The sequence below is a fragment of the Drosophila innubila genome, chromosome X (genome assembly GCF_004354385.1).
Source record: "Drosophila innubila isolate TH190305 chromosome X, UK_Dinn_1.0, whole genome shotgun sequence".
NCBI lineage: Eukaryota > Metazoa > Arthropoda > Insecta > Diptera > Drosophilidae > Drosophila > Drosophila innubila.
The window spans coordinates 16583383-16603321 of NC_047626.1; the positions used below are offsets into that span (position 1 = coordinate 16583383).

Here is a 19939-nt window from a genome sequence, read left to right on the forward strand (position 1 = left end):
TTTTCTTTCAATGTTTTGCGTAGTTTTTGCACTTGCTATAGTAGCTGGCAATTGGCAATACATAGCGACGCTAAAGAGCGCTACGATGTTCGACTGAAACCAGTTTAGATTTCCGGTTGTGTACATAGTATATGAAAATGTTTATATCATTATAGTAGCCGATGGCCGATAATTATCAATCAACAATACTGTGGCTACACCTGCAATGTAATCGACTTGATCTCCTTCCAAAAAATACTTGAATATTTCTACTTGACAATCAAAGTTGTTGGTGAATTAATGAGAGAAATAATGAATTGAATGGAAGAATTAATTGGATCAAGATGAAATCAAATATTAGTCTGGGTCGTAAGTATTTTAAGTTATTTACTCGAAATTTTGTATTTAATCTATTAAATTATATTTAGTGCATTATTTTGAAGATATTTTATGTTAGATATTATTCTTTATTTATACATCTCTTTGTATTATATCTCTATACGGAACTGATGAATTAATAAGATATGCATAGCATAAGATTATGAAATACATTTGCAAAGACGTGTGAGTCAGAATCTCACGACTATTAAGTATAAAAACACTTTGAAATTCCTTAGGAGTCACATGAATAAATTAATGCAAAAAGTTATAATGAAAATTGGAGATTCAAACAAATAAATTACTTATATTCAATTATTTTCTAGAATAAGGTGCATTAATGCGAAAATTAATGAAGAAATTCAAATAAATAGGCATTGAAGATTCAAATAAACATAAAAACAGCACACCAGGGTCTTTTGTTTATTGAAAGGTAAATCTATTCTAGTATTTTTTTAGGACAATGAATGTAAATAAACATGTATTGGTTTATTGCATAAGACGTTTGTCGTCAATGTCAGTCGTTGTCGTTGTTATTATAGTATTAAGTGTGGAATGCTATAGTTGTTCTTGTTGTATGCTGTATCGCACAGGTGTTGAGGTGTTTTCCATTCTAATTATTAAGTGTTTGGGGCCAATTAGAGTGCACTTTAAATGCGCTACAATTAGCGTGAGCAAAATTTTCAAATTTTTAACTGCAAACATATTTTTTGCGCCAGCGTCGCCAACGTTAAATAAATAAGTGTGTATGTATGTACATTGTGAATATACATAAGTACATATGTATATTTTTATGATTTATATGTATATATTTTTCTCCATGTGCTGTTCTCTTTTTATGACTGAATAATTTACAAATTGAGCAAAGAAAACTGGTTTTTCGGTTTTTAGCCAACGACAAGCACAGAATGCTCAATGAATCTTTCAGCTGACGACGGTCAGTGTCCAGATTGCTATTCCCAGACGGTTCTCTTGCTGTGCCAAAATGAAAACAAACAACAAAACAAAACAAATGAGATGAATGACACGCCCAGTTAGCAGTTACCAGTTGCTCTGTTGACCAGTTGGCAGTTGGGCGCTGGCGATAAGGCGATAAAGACGCCCACTAAATAGACCATATGAGCTGAACAGACTGTAGAATAATTGATTAAACAGTTATTGCATTTATTAATGCCATTCATTGGTTAAAACGTCTACAATTGCTTTTATTAATTTTAGAATTCTGTTTTAATTAAAAAAATATTATTGCTAAAGTTAATAATTAGTTTTTTAGTTTAATAATAAAGACTTGGAATGCCAACTTATTGTTTCTAACATAACTTGTAATGCTAATTCACATATTCCGGTTTAAACTGGTATTATGTAACAATTTCTAAGTATTTCATTAGAAATATTTTCATTAATAACAAATTTATGTTTTACTAATCATTGTTTTAATACAAATTTATTAAATTTTCTCAATTTCGTTCTCATTTTTTTCACATACACTGGGTGGCATTTACATTCGTTAAACTTCTACTAATCTAAAGTTTTGTAATACTGTTAACTTGTACTCATATTGCAGATGCTGCATACCAAATTTCATAGAAATTGCTGCAAATTTGGCCCAGTTACTATGGTTCAATCAGCTCATATGCTCGTAGAGAGTGTACCAAATTCCATGCGAAGCACGACAGCTGCAAAAGCGAATCCGTTGATGCCAAAAAAAAAAAAAAAAGGGGGAAACAAACTGTTGCTAGCGGCTATCATCATTCCATGTGCGAGAATTTGAAATAAGAGCTAGAGTGTCTACTTCTACGTCTTATTGTTATTGTTGTTGTTTTCTTTGTGTCTGTCGTTTTTTTTTTGTTGATGTTGCAATTTGTGTGCCGTTGAAGCATTAAATTGCATAATTAGCAAGTTAGCTGCGGAGTTGTATGTAGCTATAAGGTCTGGGTCTGGGTCTGGGTCTGTTTAGCTGGCCAACAGACACACGTGATCGCGAAATGGAAAGCGTTGTCTTATCTTTTGCAACTGACACAGTTTCCATGTGATGCGGACTTAAAACAAATAAATATAAAACAATTGAGAGTGTGATACCAAAATTCACACGTTGCACAAAAGATACATATTGCATTCGTTTCTAACTCTTTCTCAACCGGAAATTCCAAACACCAAAATCATTATAATGACTTTATCAGCTCAAAAGTCATCATCATCATCAGCGTCATGATTGTGATTGTGATTATCATAATGAAATTTATTTGATTTCTTTTCCTTGGGAGAGGTTTCAAATTCTTTATATACATAATATATTTCTGGTTTGATTTTTTTTTTGTTGTTTTTGATTAATTACAAGGCGCTGAACTGCACTCAACTGCCCGGAACCCTTAACCAAAACCCAAACCCAATCCCATATCATATTCGCCTTCTTCTTCTTTCTCCCACTCCTCTTATATATTTGTTGCTGCTGCATTACAACGTTGTACCTGTCGTCTGTATAGGTATAAGGCTGGGCCCTTAATATGTTGCCCCTTGACGTTAGAGCTGCTCTTCTCGGGTTCAAATGAGTTCAGAATGCGCTGTAAGCCCCGTCTTCGGTTTTAAAGGTATTTATTTAGCTTCTCCTTATTTATACTTTTATTTTATTCGTATTCTGTGGTCTTCATGTGTGTCTTCTGTCTTTCAGCTCTTATTTTCGATTTTGTTTGTTGTTGTTATCATTTCTTGAGCATTTACATATCTATCTTCATTTCTTGGCACTCTTCAAAGAGGCATGCGAGTTTTCTGAGCAAAAATCGTACACATAAATATTTAATCTGAATATATTATAAAGAACTATTCAATTACAATATTAAATAAAACTAAGACAACAGAGTTTTTTGCCAAATCAGACGTTTTGAATATTCATTCAATCTAAGCACATATTTTTTCAAAATATTCGTAAATATAATTATTTTAAAATTTCTAGTTTTTTTTACAAAAAAAGAATCCAATAAGAAGGGTATTCAATCTTCGTTAAAACTTGAACAAATGTTATCTTTCGTGTTTGAATTCATTTGCTTGCTTAGTCGTTTTTCCCTTTATTTTTCTTATTTTTTGAGCGTTTTTTATTGGGCCGGCGTTTATCATTATTCAAATATTTTACCTAGACGCTCACATTCCAATCTGCCTAACCATCTTTTTCTGAGCGATAACAATTACAAGTACACATACATTTATTCTGCTACACTTTTGGTTCTTTTTTGGGGTTCAATTCAGTTTTGTGTTGTTATAATTACAAAACAACTGACGCTCAAGTGCAGCATTTCCGCTCGCACGCTTTGAGGAGTGCCGGGTATGAGGTGACGAGGTAAGTCGGTTGAGTCGGTTGAGACGGGGTAACGTGGTGAGGAAGGGAAGGTATGTAAGTATGCATGCACAGTGGCTCACAGCTTATTTGATAACCTACTCTAACATATTACAAATTATTAATGAATTTATATTTAAATGGTAAAAAGAATTTTATAAAATTTAAACGGCGATTTGTCCTTTAATGTTAACGCTTAAACCACTGTATTTTTTTGTATACATATGTATATTATTATATCTGAATTAAGCAATAAAAACAAAACATAATTAAAAATGTAGTGGGTCACATGAGCTATGACCCACTGTTTGTACGCTTACCTTGCCGGCTGCCTTTTTGTAGCGTCGCGTGGCCTCGCTGATCAAATCCCTGACGAGCAGCTCACCTGAGCCGCAGGGCACCAAAATGCGGACATCGCCAAAACAAACGGTTACCTTCATAGTTATCGAATATTATGCACTTTCTATACACAATATCAATTTAATTGTAATTTAATTAATAATTATATTAATTTAATAATGCACTTGATGGAGGAATGTATTGTTGTAGTATTTCGTTGTTGTTATTAATTTAAATATTCGTATGCACGTTGTCGTTGTTGTAGCTGTAGCTGTAGCTGTTGTTTTTGTTGTTGTTGCTTATGTCTTTTACTGGCATTTGACTTTGGCATCATCTTCTTGCTGCTCCTCAATGTATCCCAGCAGCTGCATTCATTCGGTTTTCTATGTTTGTATATGTGGATGAATTTTATATTGCTATTCGTCTAGCTTGGCTGTGCAGCACTGGTGCGAGCGAGATAGCCTGCACTACACACGTTTAAAGGACTGTGGCGACGCGTCGCTGTTGCTGCTTCGAATGCTGCTGCGGCTGCGGCTGCGCACTTGACAGCAGCTGTACACACGATGAAAAAATATGTTTTTTTTTCACCTACCACCAACGGTCAGAACTATCGCGTGCGTGTCTGTGTGTGTGTGCATGTTCCTTTGCCTGTGTTTAAGATCGCCACTGTGTATTGTTTTATTCCACTTATATTGTGTTTATATTTTTTTTTTTGCTTCTTATCGAGTTTTATCTCTCTCGCGCTCTCAATGCAGGATGCACTCGTCAACGCTCTCGTTTCGCTCTTTTTCAGTTGCTGTTCGTTTTTGCCGTTGCTTTTGTTGTGTTTATTTATTTAGCATATTTCACTGCATTCACTGTTGGTAACTGTTATTATTATTGTTGATTTTGTTGTTGTTGTTGTTCTTGTATGAATCACACGCGCAATCGTCATACAAAACGAGTTACAATAACAACAAGCAGCAAAAACAAAATAAAAAAACAGGCAAACAACAGGCCAAGATCATCGGAAACGTCGTAACCAAACGCAAAAACACGTTAGACAACAACAATAACACAAGCTGCACCCCGAAAACAGCAAACAGCAACTGCAATTGCAATTGAAATTTTTGCAATTTGGATTTTTTTTTTTTTGTTGTTGTAAAAAATGTACGCTTGATTCGCGTTTTTAGCCAGCTTTTAGATTTTATTTAATGTTAATTTGTCTCTTTTACCAACTGGTGGCACACATATTCCGTTCGATCATTTTTCGTCGTTCGCAACGTCGTTTCGTGGTTATCTTCGCTTTTATATGTATGTTAGCGTCGTTTTGCTTTTTACCTTTTCACTTTTGTTATGCTTGCACCTAAACATGTATGTAGTTGCACTTGATTCGTTCACGATTCTATACAATTATCATTTAGTTGGTCTTAACGTGTTATTTCAAAAACAACAAAAAAAAAACAACAAAATTCCATGGCGTTAAACATCGCGCTGCGCTGCGAACGCTGTCTTCGCGTCAAATGCCAACAACAACTAACAATGTCTGTAGCTATCGATGTATCGATGCGCCAACAATTCGATATTTCAATAACTATCGCGATAGTAAACTAACTCGATACTTCTACTTTTATATCGAGCTGTCTTAATTAATTCAACCAATTCAACTATTTTATTTCAACATAAAATTAAAATATAGATATATTGCCTCAAGTTATTGAATATAAAAATGTTGCAATAAGTATTTAGTTTCTATTCATTAAATTACAATCATTCCCCCAGGTGCCCCTTAATTTCTGTTGTACGATATATCTAGTAAATATTTATCAAACTGACAACTTGTACACAAAAAACTTATTTATTAATTTTGTTTAATTTATGTATACAAAATATTTATATTTAATTTTTGTAGTGTACTTCTATTCTATTCTTTCTATTCAGCAGTTACACTAAACTTCTTCCCGCCTTTTTTTCGACTATGCAATTTAATCGAGAAACCAGTTTCCAAAATGTGTGACTGGCCGAAGAATTTTTGGCAAGAATTATCGAGTTCAAAGTGTTATCGAATGCGAACTGCACATATTCAATGTGACCAGATGCGATTAGCTACAAAATACTGACCGTGTTATTCTTAGGGATGGCAAAAAATGCATTAATCGATTAATGAATCATACGATTAATTTAAGCAGAGCGATTATGAATCGTAATTAATCGAGAACAAATTACAATAATCGATTAATCAAATGATTTTTTTAAATTTGCACCTATTTTTTAAATTTTTAATATTATTACATTAGAATGTGTAATGCATTTGATAATAACAATAATTTGAAAATACTTAAAAAAACACATAGGCGTATAATTTGTATTTATTTCACAGGGAATTGAGGAACAGTAGTTGTGCTGGTCAACTTGCTCCTCTTTTCTGTCAATAGAACCCGACTTTGAAAGAAAACACTTTGCTGGAACCGAAGTGGTTATTAGAAAACAATTGAGACGAGCTATAAGATATAGCTTGCCATAATCAATCTATAAAAATTGCTCAGCCACTTTTGATTTTGCATTTACGCGCAAATAGTGATGCGACTATTTAAGCATTTAATCGATTTAAGGTTTAATTAATCGAAACCCATTTTGCGATTAAGCTAAATCGTGCCACCACTAGTTATTATCAAAAGCAAAAAGCGCGAGTTAGCCGAGTCTTTTTTTGTTGTTTATAAATTTAATGAATTGTGAATAATGTATTAACTATCGAATAAAATAATAGCATTAAGCACATAACTGTGAAATGGCAGAAGCCCGATCAACTGGTGGTTACAACTACAAGACACTACTGTAGGTATTGAAGATGAACACACGCATGCTGTGTTCATTTTCGTGGCAAAGCAAAAAAGAAATGAAAATGAAAACATTTACAGATGCACCAATATACCGGAACTGTTCCTTGACAAGTTTGTGGCACGCACACATTTCGGCCGCTTTGGCACGCTGGTGAACTTCGTGCTGCGTCCGCGACGAATGACCTGTACAGTGAGCTACGCCAGCGAGTCGGAGGCGGCCAAGGCGCTGGAGGAGGGCAACGTCTACAATGGCCATGAGTTTGAGATGTGCTATGCGGAGAATGAGAGCGCCCTTGCCCAGAAGACTGAGGAATGGGTGGATCCCGATGTGCAGGCCGAGCTGAGTGCCCTAAGCGCCGTTGGCTGGCGCAGCGAGTATCCAGCCAGCAAAGCATTTGCGGGAGCAATCAAATCGGCAACCACAATCAAAGCAAACGTAGCTGAAAAGGATAAGGAGCGTGAACGGGAGAGGGAACGGGAGAGGGAGAGAGAACGAGAACGTGATCGACAGCGTGCTCCTGCTCAATTCAAGGCGGCGAAACAGGAGCTGGAGACTATACTGCGCAAAGCGGCGCACAGCAGCGAGGAAAAGTATCGCGTGTTGGATGCACGCGATAAACTGATGCGTCTTAAGCAACGTCGTGGCACGGCGGACACTCAACGCTTGCGGGGCCACTGCCCGGACATGTGTCCAGAGAAGGAGCGTGTGCTGCGCGAGTTTCAGCGTCAGGTGGCCATCTATGAGCTGCAATCGGACTCAGATCAACTCATCTGCCATGAGCTGGCACTGAAGCAGTATTCACGCAGCAGTGCGGATCAGGAGACGCCGCTGCCACACGAGCTGCGCGATGAGGCAGCACTGCATATGACCATGAGCTATCTGATGCACGAGATAATGGATATTAGCGAGCAGACGGATTCACATTTGGGCGATTGGTTTCATTTCGTTTGGGATCGCACACGTTCCATACGCAAGGAGATAACACAACAGGAGCTCTGCTCCTTGGGCGCGGTCAAGCTTGTGGAGCAATGTGCTCGCTTTCACATACATTGTGCCGCCCGTCTGGTGGCCGAGGATCCCAGCGTCTTCGATACCAAAATTAATGCCGAGAATTTAACGAAATGCTTGCAAACCCTTAAGTACATGTATCATGATCTGCGACTTAAGGGCGTCCAGTGTCCGCGCGAAGCTGAATTCCGTGGTTACATTGTGCTGCTCAATTTGGCGGATGCCAACTTTCTCTGGGACATTGGCCAGTTGCCCGTGGAGCTACAAAATTGCCCCGAAATCCGTCGGGCCATTCAATTCTATTTGGCACTGCAGGATACAAATTTTGTGCGCTTCTTTCAATTGTTGCGCGAACCGGAGACAAGTTATCTGGAGGCCTGCATACTGGTTACTTACTTCACCCGCCTGCGTATTCTCGGCCTGCAACGTTTACTCTCCGCCTATCGAGCGCCACGCAAATACGAATACTCCTCGCTGCCCGTCAGCTACATCCGCCAAATGCTCGTCTTTCCCAATGACACCGAGGCTGATGAGTTTCTCGAAAGCTGTGACCTCAATGTGAATGAGTCGGGCCGAGTGTTTTACACATCCATCAGGATACATCCGCCGGAGCATTACAAGCTGCACAGGCAAATCGATGTGAGTACTTATTAACAGGGAATAACACCGGAACCGTTAACTGAAACTTACCGTTTCATTTTTAGTACCGGAACTAAAACCGTAACCGAATGAAAATTCTCTGTCAAGAACCGAATACCGAAACGTTTGCAACGGTACGGTTGTGGTAAAGTTGCTAGGTCAAAGAGTTGTCCAACTTCCAACTGTCATAACTTGATCAAAACTGAACAGATTTTCAAACGGAATGTCATTTTGATCATGATTTGGCCTCTAAATACATTCTGCATTCAATTTTTGTTCATTCAGAAAATTTTATTATATTCGACCAAGACTTGATTTCGATGGTAAGGGTCCCCCCTTTGAAATTTTGAAAATTCAAAATTTTAAAACTTAAGTTTTCACTTTTATTCAACTCCTTATATCGTAGTTAGTATAAAACAACACTTTAAAATTGATTCTGAAACCTTTCATTTTTTTGTAAAAAATCATGAAGAATTGGATAAAAATTTTGACTTGTAAAGTGACTAGCTCCGAAGTCTCACCAACTTCAAACTGTCGTAACTTGATCAATACTAAACCGATTCTTAAGCGGAATGTCATTTTAATCAATTTTTGGCATTTTAATTCATTGTGCATTTAAATTTTTTAAATTCTCAAAAAAAAATATTTTACTCTAAATTCTACTAGATATTGATTTCGATGCTAAGGGTCCCCCCTTTGAAATTTTGAAAATTCACAATTTTAAATCTCAAGTTTTCACTTTTAATCTACTCGTTATATCGTAATTAGTATAAAACAACACTTTAAAATCGATTCTGAAACCTTTAATTTTTTTGTAAAATATCATGTGAAATTGAACAAAAGCTTGGACTTGTAAAATGGCTAAATCCGCAGTCTGACCAACCTCAAACTGTCATAACATCTTTCATTAAAAAATATCTCAGAGATTATAAGAGACTTTAAGTTTTGTCTGAAGAGTTCTGAATACCATATCTAGGAAAAGCTTATTTTCAATTTTGAAAATTTAAAATAATTCGCATTATTGATTTAAAATTTGTCACACATCATGAGTATTGCCCTGATTCACTTTTCATCACGATCGGTTAAGAAACTCGAAAGATATTCAAGTCATAGATACATTCAGAAACAATATTTCTTCCTTCCTCTGTCTCTACGTATATCGTTTTCTCTTATTACTTGTTTGATCTCTCTTTCTCTCTCTATTTGCTGTGCAGCTGGTGGAATCGAAGCGGCAGCAGAGTGTTGGCGAATGCATCTGTGGCGAATCATTGCCGCCAAAGTCACTCTATCAGAATCATCGTCCGCACAACAGTTTCAATGAGCAGGGTTATCTCAAGATTAGCGCCTGGACGGCCAAGGATCAGTTGCCCAACAGCGTTGAGGTGGAGGATGAGCCAGCAGCGGATACCCTTATAACGACAGCAGCAACAACAACAACAACAACAGCCGCACAGTCAAACACCAAGGATAATAATCTGTTTAAGGTGCCGCTTTTCTCGGCACCCATATCACCCAAGATGAAATCGACAACTCCACCGCCATCATCACAACCACAACAAGCGGCAACAGTGGTGGGCAAAGGATTCAGCTTCGGTGCGTCTATGCTGCAAGAGACAACATCCGCATTCAGTGGCAACATATTTGAGACGAAGCCAACAAGCAACAACAATGTGGCCGGTGGCTTTAGTTTTGCAACAACAGCAGCAGGAGCAGGAGCATCAAAGCCACCGGCAATGTTCGCATTGGCGGATCAGCAGCGCCAGCAGAAGGCGGCCGACGAGGCCAAATTGGCTGCACTGCAACAGGCGATTGCAGCGGCCAAGCAGCGTGAAATGGAGCTGATCGAGTTGCAAAAGGCCAAAGCGGCACAGATAGAACGTGCACGTCAAGAGCGTCAGCGGGAGCAGCAGCAGCAGCAACAGCAGCAGAAACAACAGCAACAACAACAACAACTGTTGGCCAAACAGGAGCAACAACGTCAACAGCAGGCGGCGGCGGCAGCAGCAGCAGCTGCGGCGTCGGCAGCGGCAGAAGCGAAACGTCAGAGCTTGCAACGTTTGGAGGCAGCACGTGAGGCTAAGTGCGAGCAACTGTGGCAGGACTTGATTAATGAGCAACTTCAAAGTATTTGTGTGCAGGAATTGCAATTGCATCGCAGCTCTCTCAGTCTGTACAAATCGCTATTGGACGAGGAGATTGAGGATTTGGTCAGTCGTCAATTGTTGCAGGCCGACTACGAGCTGGGCTTAATGCGTCACTATTGGCGACGCTGGCGCAGCTATCGACGTGTCCAGCAGCAGAAGGATGCGCTATTTGCCTGCCTACCGCTGAGCTTTGGCGGCGAGTCCAGCAATCAGCTGCTGGACATGAAGACAGCGGAGCAACCGTTGCGCATGGTACGGCGATATCGTCAGGGAGATCCTTGCGATTATCGCCAGCTGCTGACGGGCATGGAGGAGCAGTGCTGGCTCAAGCTCGATCTTTGGGAGCTGCTGGCCAAGTCGCTGCAGCAGCAGCAGCAACAACAACAACAACAAACGATGCCAGACGCTCGACGATATTTCAAGCTGTTGCTCTCGCTGCCCGAGGGCAACATGGGACACGTCATGGAGCATGCACTGGACCGTGGACTGCTGCAGCAGCCATTGCAAATGGAAGCGAAAAGATCAAAGGCTGAAGGCTACATCAACGGACTGTCCCAGGGCGTGGCATTGTGTGTGCACAAGCTGAAGGGATTGCCGGATGGGCAGCAGAAGAGACAACTGGCGAATGCAGACGGCATTGTTTGCTATGTGGATGCCGAGCAGTTGCAGGAGACGCGTCAGCGTCTGCAATTCCTCAGTCGCAACAGCAACTGTGGCTATGTGGCACTCATTGTGCAACAGCGTCTGACACCGCAGCAGCAGGTGCAACTGCAGCATCTGCTGCAATTGGAGCACATTCGCACATATCGCATATTCAACTGCCGGGCAGTGTCGCAGGGCAAACAGAAGCTCCAGCTGGTGGCATTGCTCCAATGTGCTGTACAATATCTGGCCAAGCAACCGCATCGCAGTCGTGGCCTATTGCAGCAGTCGGATTTGCGGGATTGGCTGTTGCTTCACCTGGGTGACGAGCTGTTCCAGCGTCTGCGACATGCTGTGCTGCAGGATGTGGCCATTGGACGACGCTGTCGCCAGTCGCCGCACTTCTGTGCCCAGCTCTACAATGAGGCAGTGCGTCGCCTGCAGCTGGTGGCTGGCGAACCTCTCGACGATCGTCCACAATTCCCTCACGAGCTGCGTGCTTATGTGGAGCCAGTATCTTCGCAAGTGTCGCTGACAAATCGCTTGGAATACTTTGTTGATGGTTGGCAGCTGCGAGAGAATCGTCAAAGGATTGTCCAGATGCTGGAGCAGATCAAGTTGCCAGCCATGTTGCCACTGCCGGCGGCGCTTGGTAATGTTCATGATCATGATCGTGATTATCAGCAACATGAGTTTTGCGAGTGGCTGTTGAACTACGCGCAAAAAAGTCAAGATGAGACACTTATCGAAACGGTTGCACTGCGAGCTATACAAACGCTGGAGCTGCAGATGCGAACGGGCGAGATTAACTATCTGGACATGGTCGAGATCTTTGCCAAGGAGCGTCTACAGTTCATGCTGCATCACATTTCAGATGCTGTGCCCACTGCCATTGTCTACAGACGCCACACCATGCACAGATGCTACGAAACACATTGGTATTACGAGTGGCAGCCACCAGATGAGGCGGCAATCGAACCAGCAAACGAAGCAACCATAGATGAATATCAAAATGAAGATGAAAATGAAGTGGAACAACAGCTGGAGCAGGTGCTCAGCTTTGACCAAGTGTTGAGTCATGCCCAGGCCGTGCTCGACAAGTGCCAGGATGAGCGGCAGGAACGAAACACATTACACGATCGTAATGGGCAGCTGGACAAACTGGAGCGCACTATGGAACGTTTCGATCGCACTTTTGTCAATGCCATGCAAGAGGATCACATCCAACAACAACAACAACAACCACAACCACAACAGTCGACACCACAACAACCACAACGAGAACGAGAACATCAAGTTGAAAATCTGCCAGCCACAAAACGACAACGTCTCAGTTCAACGATGGATGAGTGCAAAGCTTTGCTGGATCGCACGGAGCATCTGCTCAACATCAATCAAACGAGCGCCGAGCGACGCCTTCAAATCCTGCAACGTGCCAAGAAATTTTTATAAGTCCATCACACAAATTGCCAATTATTGTATTTAATCGTTAACTATCATTTTCTCATGTAGTCAATTTGCAATTAAATTATAAAACAAGCCAGACATTTTGGTACTCTCCATATTTGTTGCTGAGTTTTTTTAAGTCACTTATTTTTTTAAATTGTCAAGGCGTAAGTATGGAAAAAAAATTTGACAGTTATGGAAAAAAAATTAAACTTTCAAATGTTTATGCTTAACTAAATTGGAGTTGCGTTGTCAATATCTCATGGAAATCCATTTAATTAACTCGATTGATTTGAATAAATTATCGAGTTAAAGTGGTGGAAGATTGTTGAAATATTTATAATAATAATATAATATATAATATTAAATTTATGAAAGCAAAAGATGTAGTTAATCAAATCGTAACTTTTAAAAAAAATTAGTTAAAAATATTCACTAATTTAATTACATATCCGTCACATAAAAAAATCATTTCAAACGTGTATCGTTTAAATACTTTAATATTTTTTTCTATTCGCGGTTGAAATTGTAGACTCTTATCACGCAAAAGCATGGATGGGATACATAAAGTTAAGTTAATAAGTCAAGGACTATAACATACAAATTTTCAATTAAAATATACGCTCTCTACAAAAAAGGATCATTTTGAAAGCAAAATTTATACAAAGTACCATCGAATAAAAAAAAGTACCAGTTATGGTACAAATGTACCCTAGTTGTACAGCACTGCGTTCGCATACATGTTAGATAGACAACTCTGTTTTCGATTGCTAGCAATAAGAGCTTATCGTTATCGTCTCACCTAGCCGCCTATGAATTTTTAGTTCAATTTTTTTGACAAATTAATGTAAATATGTAGAGCAAACACTTTTCATACAATCTCATAAGTATTAATACCAAAATTTTATTATTAAAATAACAGACAAAATTTTCACAGTTGCACCATTTCAACCAAAGTTCAAAATTATTAATAGACGAAAGAAGGAAGGCAAGAAAAAAGAATTTGCTTATAATTTTGAATTGATTTTATTGGCGAACTTCATAAACATAATTGAGTACAATTAAGTACCGAGCCACATTTGGAGGTAATTCTTAGTATATACCCACTTGTAACGAAGTGATTAACCGTAACAAAGATGAATAATTTAAGGGGTATTAATAAGGGAGGTAAGTAACTAAATTAATAAATTTCTTATACTCTTGCAGAGGAAGAAATATTCAATTACTTCACAAAATTTTTGATGCATAAAAATTTGACGCGAAAACTCAAATTTTTAAAAATTGAAGAATTTTAGTACACAGCAATCTTAATATCTAAGAACATATCTGCCATACCGGCAGGAACCATCAGTCGAGTATCGAATACAGCGTCTGCAAGGGTTGGGTATCTAATCTTCGGAGTGTCGATGATAACGATTCTTTCAATTTTTCCTATTTTTTAGCTTTCAAGTGGTGGCAGATGTTGTATCGCTGTGCACGTTGCAGTGTTAACATTTTGGATAAAAGGACAATGGCTAACAATGCTTATCGTGCCACGCCCCACGTGATGTTGCATCAATATCCCAAGGCGTTGGTTCTACATCAGCGGATGGGCATGTGGTGCGAATCCCTGCTGTCCACATCATGTTTACAGGCACAGTTACGTTCCTTTGCCACAAAGGTCAAGAATGTACGATTTGATAAGTTTGGAAGGAAAGTTGATAATGCGAGGATAAATGCATCAGGCAATAGAGATGCGAATATGAATAAAATGGACAATTTGCCCAAGTTCCGTGCACCTAAACGTGTGTCGTCAAGCAGGTCAAGGATCAGATCGGGACACCGCGATGATGCTAAGCAATGTACAGCTCGACATCAAAAAGTTCCAGTTCGTTTGGCACCTGAATATAGCCATTCCAAATTGGCAAAGAAACTATATTTGAAAAATAAATTCCTATTGCAGCGGAAGAATAATACAAACAAGAGAAAAACTTCATATAATGCCAAGAAATCGACAAACTCAATGAATTTGCACGCATCGAAAAGGAAGCGAACAAAGGAGAATCTAAATAAATCGGAACGAGATGATCTTAAACATCTGTTAGCCGATCTATTGGACAAGAAGCCAAAACTTAATAAATCGGAAAATTTTGAATATGTAAAAACTTCTCCAATATTCAAATTGATGGCACACAATGCGGAGCGTCGCAACAGTTTGCGTGGTAAAAGTTTCCAGAAGCAGCTAGAGATTCCCAATTTCTTTCAACATCCATTGGGAAAGTGCGATCATAGAAAAATACATATAACTCGACGCACGCCGCTATTTCCGACTGAAAACCAATTCGAAAAGAGAACTAAGGAGGCATTAAAACGGAAGCTCTGCTTTCTACTACAAGACGGCAAGGATCAAGACGATGATGATGAGGATGATGATGTGGACTAAGGAGTTGTTCAATTTTTTAATAATACTCGTAGTTTCAACTACGTCCCAGACTTTAGCACTGCAAATGTGAATGTGAATGTGATTTGCTATACATGATATGGTTATCATAGTATCCCTTTCTTCTGACAACCACTCAATCATGTAATAAATATGTATCTTTTAATTTAGTAATCCTAAAAAAAAAAGTGTTATAAACATATGTACATTTATGTATAAAGTATAAATATAGTTAATTATGTAAACAAATGTGCATTAATATTATTGTTACACTACTCTTAAATACTACAACGTATCATTTTCATTAATACAATTAATTGAAATATTTCATTAATCGAAAAAAAGTTTATTTCAAAATTTCAACTGATTTCAACTGTTGAAATCGAAAGTGAGCAGGGCGGCCAAAGATAGAGACTGATTAAGCGAGTGAGCAAGAGTGAGAGAGGGATAGATAGACAAAGAGAGAGAGCGTAGAATGTGACTAATCATACACACACAAACACAACAGTGCACCTATTGGGAGCGAAAACATGTTTATCATAATTGATTCTGTTTACTTGGCCTGATCTGAACATTTCGCCAAAATGAACCCTAATTGGCGCAGCAAATCAAAACAACAACAAAACCACAACAAATCGACGTAGACAAAGCACGCGATGTTTGCTGTCCCTGTCCCACTGCCCCTTTCGCCCAGTTATAAGTCCATATCAGACTGACGAAATGAATCAGGGCAACTATTTTAAGACGCACTGTCTTCTGGTCTAAAAGTGCAAGGTCATGCTCAAAGTTCACGTGATGCACATACAGTATGCCAAATAATTGTTTTGACAACAAAACAATTCACAAGTGTAATTTCAAATTTGTAACAAATAAAAAATTGTTTTATTTTTGTTGTTTCTGGTTTCTATTAAATTTTTACATTTTGTGAATTATTTATTTTGTCAAAACACTTTCTTGACTTACTGTATGTATACGTATGTATGTATGTATCAACATATGCAAATATGGCAACCATCCAATAACTGTAATATTTCACAATTCTATGCAATACTTGCATTATCCCGTTATTGCCAATAAAACAAAGGTTGGTTGTTGTTTTTTTTTTTTGCAGCGACGCCGACAGCGCTATTAGGAATTTTCGCTGCCGGACGCCTTTTTTTGCATTTCTATTGAACAAGTTCACTAAATTAAACAATTTGTTGTCTCATTAACAATTATATATTGATTATGTATGTAAAAACTAATCGATGAAAATAAAACGAAACAAATTAACAACTTCAGCTCAACATTTTCGCCATTTTGGGGGGAGTAGGATATTTGTGGTGTTGTTGTTGTTGTTGTTGTTGCTGCTGTGTAATTTATTTATTGCATATGATGTTGCACCTTGCACTGTCGCAACGCCTCATTGAATCCCTCGCAGAGCGTCAAATCCGACTGACCCTGAGCGCATTGCAGGAACTGTTTGATCTCCCAGGCGCAGGCACCTTGAGGTTCATTGGCCTGCGTCGGCTGCGCATAGTACGGTTGTTGTTGTTGCTGGGGTGCTGCTGCTGCGGCGGCTGGCGCTGCTGCCTCCTTATCGCCCGAGCCGCTGAACAGGGATGTGAGTCCATGGCCGACGGTGTGGCCAATCGCTGAGCCTACAGCAACGCCGCCAGCGGTGGCAGCCATCTGCTGGAACATCGATGGCTGTTGCGGTGCCGCCGGCATGCCAACGGCGCTTTGTGGCGCCGCCATTGGGACGGGCGCTGGCGGGGGGGCGGCGGCACGTGCAGGCATTGGTGCAGGTGCGGGCGCGGGTGCGCTACTGCAAAATACAAATAAAACAGGGATTAAAATCGTAGTCAAAAGCGTACCCTATAACCGATATTAATCGATCTCTATACTAAAATCGATAAGCCCAAATTAATCAAACCGACAACAGCGATTAGAAACAGATTAAATGCTGTACATTTCAATTTAACTATGTTACTCAAATGTTATTGTATTTGATTATAAATTTGAACAATGATTTCATTAAATAGATATCTTTTCAAACCGAAATCTTTTTGTTTATATATTAACATTTTTGTTCTTTTGTGAATCGAAAGCTTACCGGTAAAGCCGAAACATATCAAAAACAGGTAACCGTTACGAAACTGATTTATAAAGATTCTGCGTAACCGTTTACCGACTAACGAAATACAAACATAATCGCTCGAAATCTTAGCTGAAGTCGATATTCGTTTCGGTTTGATATCCTGATAAACAAAATAAATATATACATACATAAATATATGCATGCATATATATGTATTATGTTTTGTTGTTGCCACGCGCTTGAACTTTGTTCCGTGTTTATGTGCTTTTAGGTTACGTAACTGATGGCGGAAGCAAAACTTCCAGAATCATCTCTATATTTCACATAATTTGCTTCGCTTTGGCAAATTCAAGTACCACCGACACACATTAACTTTATGTGTGCAACAAATTCTTTGCGAAAACAATGTAAACTTAACACACGCATTCCTTACGTTATCTTTTCATTTTGTCAGTTTACATTGTCCAATTTCCCAATTCTGGATGTTTACGCTTTCACAATGCGATTTTCCAACTTACCGTCTGGCTGATGGTGGGGGGCTTGCTGAACGTCCACGGCGTACCATTTTGTTTGATTTTTTCTATTATTATTATTTGGTTTGAATCGAAAATTACAAGTTAGTTATTTACGAAAATTTTACTGTATGACTGCCGAAGCCTGCTTTTTCTTTTATATATAAAGTAGAAAAGAGTGCTGCCAACTTTTGAGAAAAATTCATAGGTTGCCACCCATTGAAAAGTTCCGATCTAATTCGATTTTTTACCTAAAAAAGGGTGAGTTTCCAAAAAAAGTACCTTTCCATAATTTTTCTTAATTTTTCATCTAGAATTTTATTAATTCTTGCAGAGTTTTTGTTGGAATTTTGTCGATTTTTTGTAGTTTTGTTTTTATTTAAAATTTTAATGTGGATTTGACATTTAGCGCACAGCTTTTTTCGATTTCCACACCCAGCATTAACAAACATTTTGTTTGCCAATGTTTTTTTTTATAAAGGCCAGTTTCGAGACATTTTCACAGGCGGAAAGTTTTTTATGGAGTAGTTGTCACAATCATCTTCTCTTTACGGCACCGAAATTTTTATATGGTGTTTAGACCTACCAGAGCTTTTTCTGAGCTATTCGATACAGGTCTTAATTTTAAATCTCATCGATATCGGTCTAGTAGATATCTAATGTAAGTGATGACAGTTGGCGGCAAGTTTTAAATGCTACTATAGCAGAGTATCGATACACACCAAATGCAATCATATTATGGCTGGAAAATCAGAAAAAAAGGATTACTAAATATATGGTGATGAGTAATTACTTATGAAATGCTGCTTAAGAATAATGCATTTGTTTATTTTAATAGAAAAAGCTAAACTATGCTAGAATTTTAACCCATCTCTTATTGGTTATCTCAGAGCTGTACAGACGTGACCAGTATTGCCATATTCAATTGGCGAATGTCTTGTAGGTATATCGATAGCCATGTGATCATTATAACGGTTAATGGCGCCCATTTTCATTACACGAAAATCGCTCAGAGGTTAACAATGCAATTGGCGTTAATTGTAATCTTTTGCTACACTTTAGTGAATGCAGCATCAGCCGATGATCTCCTCGAGCTGGGCTGCACCACGGACGAACAATGTAAGCAGTTCGAACGGAGCAGCTGCCGAGATTCCCACTGTTTTTGCACCGGAGCCGATAGCGATAAGCGCGTGGCCTGCAAGCCCAAGGATCGAAAGTTGAGTAACATAATTGGAGGACCCTGTACACAGGAGCATGCCTGCAGCCAGGATCATGCCGAGTGTGATGCCAAGACGCAGCTATGCTATTGTGCCGCCGGCTTTATACCCAGCGAGGATCGACGCCGCTGCCTGCCGCAGCTGGTGCCCCTGGACGGACGCTGTGAGCTGACGAGTCAATGTCAGTCGGCGGATAAGTCAGCCGTATGCCACCAGTCGCAGAAGAGCTGCCTCTGCAAGGCGCACTTTGAGCCACATAACGGACGCTGCCTGGCCACATTGGGTATGTATTGAATACCAAGTACCAAGTATCTATTGAGTATCCCTGAAATTGTTGTTACATTGAATTATACACAGATTTGAGCTGCATCAATGACACGACTTGCCAGAAGTTGGATGCCATTTGCGTGGAGAAGCTCAATAAATGCGCCTGCACCGCAGGACTCGTCCACAATCACAACATGACCCACTGTATGCCGAGCGCTGTTTATGGCGCCAGCTGCACAACGAACGCTCAATGTCAGTTGACGCTCGGCGTCGACGCCATTTGCAGCAACAACAGCTGCAGCTGCCGCTCCAAGTACTATCCCAAGATCATGACCCAACAGGAGCAGAACCAAGTGATGAACACCACCAGCTGCGAGCCGATAGTGACCTATGGCGCCTACTGTCACCAGGACAAGGACTGTCAGCAGCAGCAGGAGAAGAAACAACTGTCAAACTTGACATGCAAATATGCCGAGTGCGTTTGCCAGCAGGATTATCATGTGGTGGACAACGAGAAGTGTGTGCTGAATGCAGCATCTGCGAGGAATCCGGTTAACATCATTCTAGCCAAGCTAATGATAACAACTCAGTTCTTTTGGCATATTTATTCACGTATACGTACATAAATAAAAAAAAAAAAACAAATAATGTATAAAGAATATGAAATGTATTCAGTTTACAAAGTACAAACACATGTAAATAGAAGATAAACTTTTTTTCT

General features: G+C 39.3%; 4 protein-coding genes across 4 annotated transcripts; 3 read left to right on the forward strand and 1 right to left on the reverse strand.

Annotated features, from left to right (window-relative positions):
• Window positions 1-6689: 6689 nt before the first annotated feature.
• On the forward strand, window positions 6690-12841 carry LOC117793575 (protein xmas-2). Its single transcript, XM_034633929.1, has 3 exons — window positions 6690-6838; window positions 6922-8491; window positions 9706-12841. Exons 1-3 carry the CDS (start codon window positions 6792-6794, stop codon window positions 12727-12729), a joined length of 4641 nt encoding a protein of 1546 aa, XP_034489820.1. The 5' UTR covers window positions 6690-6791; the 3' UTR covers window positions 12730-12841.
• A 735-nt stretch (window positions 12842-13576) lies between these two features.
• On the forward strand, window positions 13577-15330 carry LOC117783864. Its single transcript, XM_034621421.1, has 2 exons — window positions 13577-13890; window positions 14166-15330. Exons 1-2 carry the CDS (start codon window positions 13860-13862, stop codon window positions 15143-15145), a joined length of 1011 nt encoding a protein of 336 aa, XP_034477312.1. The 5' UTR covers window positions 13577-13859; the 3' UTR covers window positions 15146-15330.
• A 1019-nt stretch (window positions 15331-16349) lies between these two features.
• On the reverse strand, window positions 16350-17902 carry LOC117793481 (coiled-coil-helix-coiled-coil-helix domain-containing protein 2). The gene is made up of 2 exons (XM_034633802.1): window positions 17741-17902; window positions 16350-16949 (listed from the first exon to the last, which is right to left on the reverse strand). Exons 1-2 carry the CDS (start codon window positions 17785-17787, stop codon window positions 16505-16507), a joined length of 492 nt encoding a protein of 163 aa, XP_034489693.1. The 5' UTR covers window positions 17788-17902; the 3' UTR covers window positions 16350-16504.
• Window positions 17903-18741: 839 nt separating this feature from the next.
• On the forward strand, window positions 18742-19937 carry LOC117793397 (zonadhesin). Its single transcript, XM_034633708.1, has 2 exons — window positions 18742-19234; window positions 19309-19937. The coding sequence occupies exons 1-2, from the start codon at window positions 18757-18759 to the stop codon at window positions 19842-19844; spliced, it is 1014 nt and encodes a 337-aa protein (XP_034489599.1). The 5' UTR covers window positions 18742-18756; the 3' UTR covers window positions 19845-19937.
• The last annotated feature ends 2 nt before the right edge of the window (window positions 19938-19939 follow it).

What these genes read in the sequence shown, in the direction of transcription:
- LOC117793575 (XM_034633929.1), top strand. Translation starts at nt 6,792, where the DNA reads ATGGCAGAAGCCCGATCAACTGGTGGTTACAACTACAAGACACTACT. An exon ending in TACAACTACAAGACACTACT is followed by an intron (nt 6,839 to 6,921) that starts GTAGGTATTGAA and finishes AAACATTTACAG; the next exon opens with ATGCACCAATATACCGGAAC. An exon ending in AGCTGCACAGGCAAATCGAT is followed by an intron (nt 8,492 to 9,705) that starts GTGAGTACTTAT and finishes TTTGCTGTGCAG; the next exon opens with CTGGTGGAATCGAAGCGGCA.
- LOC117783864 (XM_034621421.1), top strand. Translation starts at nt 13,860, where the DNA reads ATGAATAATTTAAGGGGTATTAATAAGGGAG. An exon ending in AAGGGGTATTAATAAGGGAG is followed by an intron (nt 13,891 to 14,165) that starts GTAAGTAACTAA and finishes CCTATTTTTTAG; the next exon opens with CTTTCAAGTGGTGGCAGATG.
- LOC117793481 (XM_034633802.1), bottom strand. Translation starts at nt 17,787, where the DNA reads ATGGTACGCCGTGGACGTTCAGCAAGCCCCCCACCATCAGCCAGACG. An exon ending in CCCCCACCATCAGCCAGACG is followed by an intron (nt 16,950 to 17,740) that starts GTAAGTTGGAAA and finishes TGTATTTTGCAG; the next exon opens with TAGCGCACCCGCGCCCGCAC.
- LOC117793397 (XM_034633708.1), top strand. Translation starts at nt 18,757, where the DNA reads ATGCAATTGGCGTTAATTGTAATCTTTTGCTACACTTTAGTGAATGCA. An exon ending in ACGCTGCCTGGCCACATTGG is followed by an intron (nt 19,235 to 19,308) that starts GTATGTATTGAA and finishes AATTATACACAG; the next exon opens with ATTTGAGCTGCATCAATGAC.